General features: G+C 39.6%; 1 protein-coding gene across 2 annotated transcripts; it reads right to left on the bottom strand.

Annotated features, from left to right (window-relative positions):
* Positions 1–556: 556 nt before the first annotated feature.
* LOC103716572 (protein WRKY1) lies at positions 557–4269 on the bottom strand. 2 transcript variants are annotated; one of them, XM_008804614.4, is made up of 4 exons: positions 4089–4268; positions 2661–3565; positions 2441–2566; positions 557–1126 (listed from the first exon to the last, which is right to left on the bottom strand). In XM_008804614.4, the coding sequence occupies exons 2-4, from the start codon at positions 3449–3451 to the stop codon at positions 982–984; spliced, it is 1062 nt and encodes a 353-aa protein (XP_008802836.2). In that variant the 5' UTR covers positions 3452–3565; positions 4089–4268; the 3' UTR covers positions 557–981. The 2 variants fall into 2 exon arrangements, with proteins under 2 accessions (XP_008802836.2, XP_038984885.1); XM_039128957.1 differs by having other exon boundaries at positions 2661–4269.
* Positions 4270–7667: the final 3398 nt, after the last annotated feature.

Below are 7667 nucleotides of genomic sequence, written 5' to 3'. Positions count from 1 at the left end.
GTACAACATTGATAAGAGAGACATTAGCAGTGTTAAAATATAAACTGTCCTTTGAACTGCTGTTAAGAGTATTATGTTTACTTGGATACCACCTTACTCTCTCTCCAGTCAGTATCTGATCATGTGGTAATAATTTCTGTTGCATTTTCATAGTTCCATTTGCAGCTCTAACAAAGATTGTACAGTGTACTTAAGTTAGCTCTTGCGAACTTTGAACATCTCAATAAAATAATAACCGCAGCATAATTTGAGTCAGTGTAGGCTGTGACCAACAACACCAACACACTCTACCTTTCGAGCTGGCTAGACCCACATCATCTACTTGTGAGGTATTAGATCATGGAGAGGCTTCATGGAGCTTCACACTACCGATGTTGAAATAATGCCAAACTGCACAATTTGTTATATGGTACACATCAACCAACAACCAAGATATCAAAGCAATGATGGCCAGCCTGGAGATCAAGGATAAACTTTAACAGCTATGAATTTTCACAAAAGAAATAAACACATTCCAAGTACTGAAACTGAGTGCAAGCAACACAAAAGAAAAAGGTTTTGAACAACATAAGTTTCTACTCTTTGAATTCAAGACTAGATATACTCATTCAGTCGTTTTCCAACATCGCATTGTATTGTTGATTACACCACCCTTCGACCCTTCATAGTTAGAAAATTGAGTACTTCGAACTAAGTCTAAATCTAAGAGAATTAAGATTTACCAGAATTTTTAATGTCAACAACAGTTGTTACAGTTCAACCATTTCTTGCTAGCATTTCTTTGCGGCTAAATGGAAAATAACTTTTCCTTGTATCTCCCCTCAAAACCACAAAAGACCCAGAAACCATCCCATGTAAGCTACCTCCCTATGGCATGGATTTCTCAATCACAGAAGCTCTATTTACAGGAGAAACTCAAATGCTTGCAAATACATCTAAGCGAGCATTAGAACCACTTGGTGAAGGAGCTTGGTCCAGCCTCTATGTGTGCACCGGTTGGGACAATAACCTGCCATGGTTGTGCTCACCTTCATAAGTAACAATAAGCATCGAGGGATCATCCACACACCTTTCAACATGCTTTCTTGCAGGGCAGCCTCTCATGCTGCTACATTTATAATATCCCCTGCATGAATTCAGATGGATAATTTTTGGAGGTTAGGCTGAGCTTGAGAATTACTCAAGAAAAATTTAAATAATTAGGTTAAACATAGTGAATAAAAAAAAATTTACTATAAATCTGACTACTTCCAATACATACAAGTAACTATGACTGTATCTTAAAACATCAGTTAGAAAACTTCTACTCTGAAGGAATCCATGGCTAGCCTTCTAAATTTGCCATTGGCAAGCAGGAAAAAGACAACAGGTAAGGCAATTGCTTGCTCGTGTTGTTTTTCCATCATGATCAAATACTTATCTGGGACTTTACAGTGGCATTTGGCCTAACCTCTCCGGTGACAAACATTTGCATTGAGGGAGATAAAGATATCAAGGGAGCTTCCCATCATGGATCTAAACAGCTAAGGCAATCCTGTCGCAATTGACAACATTCTGGAGAAGTAAATAGCTTAAACCTACTTTGTAGTAATATTCAGTGAAATGTCAACCTACTTGTTCATCAACTCCTCTATATACTAGAATGAGCAAATCCCCAGTTCATTCATTGCATATCAGTAATCAGTGAATACAACAACTAATGGTCTTTACTGAATCGAAATATCATGAATATGACAGTGTGAAAAATGAGTAAATCATGAAAATAGAGACCGAGCCATGAGTTCTACATAGCGGTGAGAGTGGGCTAGATAATATCCATCTAAATCTGTTTCCATATCCAAATCTACCTGAACATAGATACAAATTTAAGCATCCAACTAATATCTTTATCCATAGATACATAGATACAAATTTAAGCATCCAACTAATATCTTTATCCATATCAATATCCGTCAAAGAAAAACAAGTAAGGATATGCATAGACAAAACCAATCCATATTTGAATGTCCAGTTCTATTTGTAATCCTATTTAGTCTTATAAAGTTCTCATGAACTTTAAAGGGAAATCATTGACAAAATTAACATGTTTTCAACTTAGTTTACCTTCCATATAGTGGTATCTTTGATTTGGGGGTTCATAAAGTTAGCTATATGATTTATATCAGCATTTATATTCATACTATTAATATCCAATTTTTGTTCGTATCCGTTAAAAACAAATTTCGACATGAATTTGAGCATCCTATTAACATCTGCAGATTTATCTGTATTTTCAAATAAAAATAGATATAGATATGCATATACAGATATCCTATCAGCATCCAATTCATTTTCAGGCATAGATCCAGAATTACGATGTCAAAGTTACTATTGAAGGCGAGATAACTTCCATAAATTTATGGAAAGGAAAACAGAGAAGCAATATGAGTGCATTATTTACCTAGGATGAGGAGAGCCCTTGATTGGCTTCTGTCCGTACTTCCTCCATGAGTATTCATCAGCTGGGATATCAGAAAGCTTGTTGCTGATGGCAGGCACCTTAATAGATCTCCTCACTCTTAGCTTCCTACAAAATAGATTCGATGATGAGAACTATTAATCCAAAACCAGAAACAATGTAAAAAGCCAAAAGAATGTAAACCTAATTTTAAAAGTCTAACCTTTTCTTCGAGCAATGACACCTGCCCGCAGTGGCACATCTGCCACTCCCATCCTCCCCTTTGCCAATGCACCTCCTCCTTGGAGGCTGGTTCAAGTTAATTGGATTGGATGATTCTGGCCCACTGATCAGATGGAAGGGCCTCCCATCCATGCTTGCCACGCTTCTATCCACACTTAGGGATGACAAGAAGGACCTTGAGGATGATCCAGTCGCCGTGCAACTAGAGTTATCGAACTTAAGATTTATTCCATTATTGCTCCTAGAATACATCTCACTCTGACATTTAAACTGCTGCTGAATCTGAAACTTTTGGTTGTTCTGCTGCTGTTGGAGGAAATGGAGGTGGGTGGAGGGAGCTTGTAAGCCAAGTTGGAGAGTGCCTCTAGAAGCAGTATCCTGATCCAATGCAGGATTCTCAAGGAACATCCTTTGCGGGATTTGTTGAGGGATTTTGGTACTAGAACCTAATTCTCTTACTGGGAGTTCTATAGGATCTCTTGGGAGGAGCTGGAGAGGAACTGGAGAAGGGATGGGCCTAGATACTATTGGACTATCTAAAAAGATCTTATGATTGAAGGGTGAAAGAGCTTTGTTCAACCTCCGAACCCTTGCATGACCAGCTTCACTGCTAAGCTTGGAAACTACTTTCTTAAATTTAGAAACAGCCTCTTCAGTCTCTGCCACTAGATTTCTATATAAGCGGAGCTTGTCTTGGGACTGAGATAGAAGATTGAAGACCCTGTGGCAGCTTTCCACAGCCGTCCTATTCGTTATTTCCACCTCCTCCATCTCAAAACAACCCTCAAAAAAGCCCCAAAACTCCACGAAAGCTCAGCACCAGGCACTTCAAATAACATCCAAATCTCAGGCCATCTGTTAGCTGTCAGCAACTCACTGTGGATGCTGAACAAATTGGGGGAGAAAAAAAAGCAAACCAAGATAATATTTTGATGAGTTTTCCACTTTCTTCTAGTTCGAATCAGACAAACAAAAAACAGGATTGGATCCCTCGCATGCGAGTTAGACAGATTATAGGGGGGGAAAAAATCTAAAGACTTGGCTCCAGATAGCTTCTAAAAAAACAAATTTTAAACCCTCGAAATCCTAAGAGCTCCGAAAACTTCAAATCCCTAAAACAAAAAAGCATCGGGAAGCTTCAAAACTAGCTCAGAAGGCAGATCTCCAAAAACCGATTCAAAAAAGCGACGAGAAAGAGAAGAGGAGGGGAGACAAGATGAGACTTTTGACGATTTTAATCAGCTCAAATCCTAAACAAAGGTGAAATTCTGAATACGCTGCATGAAACTTCAAACGAAGAAAGACCAAACCAAAACGATGGATTGAAGATTTCAACACAGAAATCAACCTCAAACTCCCAACTCAGGCGGAAGAACGGAGAAGAAATAAGCGCTCAGGGAAGGTTAACCTCGGTTTGCGGCTCGGAGAAAACCCTAGATTTCGGGCGCCCCCTTCGCTCCCGCGGCTGCCGTGGGATCGCAGGGTGTGAAAGCCAAGAGTCTTGGCCGAAGACTCACCGGAGAAGAAATATTTCTCTCTCTCTCTCTCTCTCTCTCTCTTCCCCCTCTCCCGTCACATAATAAAATACCTCCGAGCACTGGAGAAAAATAAAAGGGAAAAGGAAACACAGGGACTTCAATAATAATAAATTCCAGAGAGAGATACGGGAGAGTATAAGTGGCAAATGAGAGATACACACCCCTTCTCGTGTATTGCACACCGCAGTAAAATCTCTACCGCTGATCAGACCAATCAGACGGTTCAGAAGAGAGCTTTTTTGATGGAAACGAACGCTCCGTCATGGATCGGACGGCTGTGGGGCCCAGCGGGAAGACCACGTTAATTTCTTTTCTATTTTGGCTTATCTTAATTCGGTTGGGTTTTTAGGTAATTAATGGTTTTGGCTTCATTCGACTCGCTTTCCCTCTGAGGGTTTGGGGCCCACCAGGGGGTTAAGCCTCGGGTGCGCCCCTTCAGGTGTTCGTCGCGTGGTGGGGCGAATGGGAGGTGGACGCGTTTCCGTGAACGGATACGTGTCGGTTGGCTTGTTGACCGGGGCAGGCTTTTGCTCGGCAACTGGGAGGTGACAGGCCAGAGTGGGGCCCGCAGGTGGCAGTGGGTCGTTGACTCGGGGGGGGACCATGGTCACCCGAACGGGTCTGAATTAATGGTGCGGACAAAATTGGCAGCGTGGGCTGGCACATTGGCTTTTAATGGCCTGCTTTCAGACTTTTAAAAACGGTTTCATAAGTATTTTTCATTTTTATATAAATAATTTAATATATACTTTTTTTTTAAATTTAGAATTTATTTTTGCATAGTAGGATAGTTCAAAATCTATAGTAAATTTTCATTTTGCAGCAAATGTAGATAATGCAGCAACATAGGCTTTATTACAAGAAAAATGTCCCCAAAGTTTTATTTGGAAGAATTTGGCGACCGGTGAGAAACGAAAAGTTCACAGTGGAGAGATCTAAGAGCATGGCTCATGGAGCCTACTCTTGTGGATGGAAAGACTGGTCTCGGGTAGGATCGAGCCTCGACTCAATGTCGCTCTCATGCTCCTCCTCAACTTCCTCGCTATTTTGCTGCTATAAAAATATCGCTAAAGCCTAAGTGTGCACATGGGTCGGGACGGACGGGTTACGGGTGACCTCGATTCAACTCAATTTTTTGTTCGGGCCCAACATCCAACCTGGTTCTTTATTTAGGTCTTAATGATAGACCCAAACCCAACATAATAGAAGATTGGGTCGAGTCGGGTCGGATCGAATCCACGGCTAAAATTTCTTACCCAACGGATCATTCAGGTTGGGTTGAGTCCATGTATAACTCAATCCCAACCAAAAAAATTTGGATCCGGGTCGGGTTCTGTTTGGCTCCAGGTCGCCCCTTATATGATGAACCATGAGAATTTGATCCAGTCCAAATTTTACTACAACAGGTCTAACTTGGCCTCAATAGACTAAACTAACTATAGGATATGTCATGCCCCGAACTTACAGCGTAATAGATGCCGTATACCTGTACGGCAGACCATACAAGTATGCAAGGCTACAGATCATATCAAAGCAATAATTCTTAAAAATTAATTTAATCAAAATATTTTACAAATAATTCTTACAATCAATTGTTCTAAAGTCACATAAGCTAGCATATGCTTAATTACTATTTAAATAAAATAAAATATTCTAACTAGTCTAAATAGTCTAACTAGAACTCACAAAAAAAAAACTGAGAATATCTTCAGAAGATCTAGCACACTCCTTCAAGTCCTGAGCAATCATGAATCTATATCTAAAAAATAGAGAAAGAAAAGTTAATGAGCTACACTAGCCCAAAAAGTAATATAATACCCCAAAGTGGGGCCAAAGCATGCCAAATAAATAAGTAGTTAAAGAGCAAGATATTGACTGAAAATAAATCAATTTTCAAATAATACATATATCTCTTTTGAAGTTTATTATTATTTTCATAAACTGATACTAGAAACTCAATATCAAGCTATGGCTAGGTAACCTAATGGCATGGATTAGAATGCACAAAGTACTAAACACCACTATTCTAATCACCTGTGGTTCGGTGCCCAGATATCACTATTTTAATCACTAATGGCTCGGTGTCGAAACTAGTTTCCCATATTACAAGTTAATAGGGACAATAAATAATCTCCATTGGTAGGGCCAGATTATAGTAGTGCTAAAAATATATACATATAAAACAAAATTTTTATAATTTGCTCGATCATATTTTCTAAATTTTATAACATAGCAGATAACATATTTTAAAATAGTTACTATCATAACAATAGCATGCTTAACCCGTTTAACTAAGTATAAGATATATATCTTAATCAAATTTAATAAATTAATTATTATTTTATCAAGAATTTGAAAAATATACTTTGAAGAATTAAGTTACAACACATCATCAATTATAATATCTCTTGCTTTAAAATTTGACTTCAGGCAGGCGGGTCAGGTTCACCTGTTTTAATGTTGTTAAAAAAACATAATCAATTTTTTCATTATTTTCTAGTCAAACAAGGTCAAAAATTATAATACTATTAGAAATACAGCCTTATGCCCAAATCAGATTGGTTAGGTAGTAGTGCCCCGACTGTCCGGATTGGTCTAAACTGGTCAAGATAAGCTATGTTTAAGTGGCTCAAAAATATAAGGATAACCAAATTCTAGAAGATACCTAAAAGGCTGGGGGTACGGTCAGGAATGCTGCCCAAGTATTGAGGCGGTGCATGGCTTCCACCTAGGGTCAAGTTGGATCTAAGCAAAAGAAGAGTCAGGGCTTTGAACTAAGATCTCTAGGTTTGCTTAGAGGGAGAAAGGGGCTTAGAGAGAGAAATAAGAAGAAGAGAAAGAATCTCAATTTGGGTTTAATTAGGAGTTTGGATTTGGTTGTTAATGGTACGTGTCAATCTGGATTAATCATTATGTATGGCCCATGAGTTAGGAGAGAGAAAAGAGAATTTGAGAAACTAATCTATAAGCAAATAAACAAATAAAATGAATACAGAATTTGAGAAGGAAGAAGAAGGTAGAACAGAGAGAAGAAGGGGTGAAGAGATGGGAGAGAGAAGAAAGAAGAAGGTCCAGTGGCGGCCAAGCCTTGGTGGTAGGGGGTCGACGTCTAGCCGACGGCCGCTATCGGTGGCTGCGGTGGCCAGCGGCGACTACGGTGGCTGGTGAGAAGGGAGAAGCCAAGGACAATCTTACTTTGGATCGAAATAGAGGGGATATCTCAACCAAAGGAAAAATGGAGAAGAAAGAGGGAAGGGAAGCTTACCGATAAGTCGTGAAGATGGTGGATCTTGGCTGAGGATAGTTCGGTCCGGAGGTCTTAAGGTGTTGACGCTTGGAAGAATGGCGACAAAGCTTGGCCCAAAAAAATGGAGCAATCGGGGCACACAGGAAGAAGAGAGTTCGGTAGTGGCACTCAGTTGATAGGGTGTGGTGGCCACTGGAGAAGG

This window comes from Phoenix dactylifera, chromosome 8 (assembly GCF_009389715.1).
Source record: "Phoenix dactylifera cultivar Barhee BC4 chromosome 8, palm_55x_up_171113_PBpolish2nd_filt_p, whole genome shotgun sequence".
NCBI classification, from domain to species: Eukaryota; Viridiplantae; Streptophyta; class Magnoliopsida; order Arecales; family Arecaceae; genus Phoenix; species Phoenix dactylifera.
This window is presented reverse-complemented; position numbering and strand designations above follow the sequence as displayed.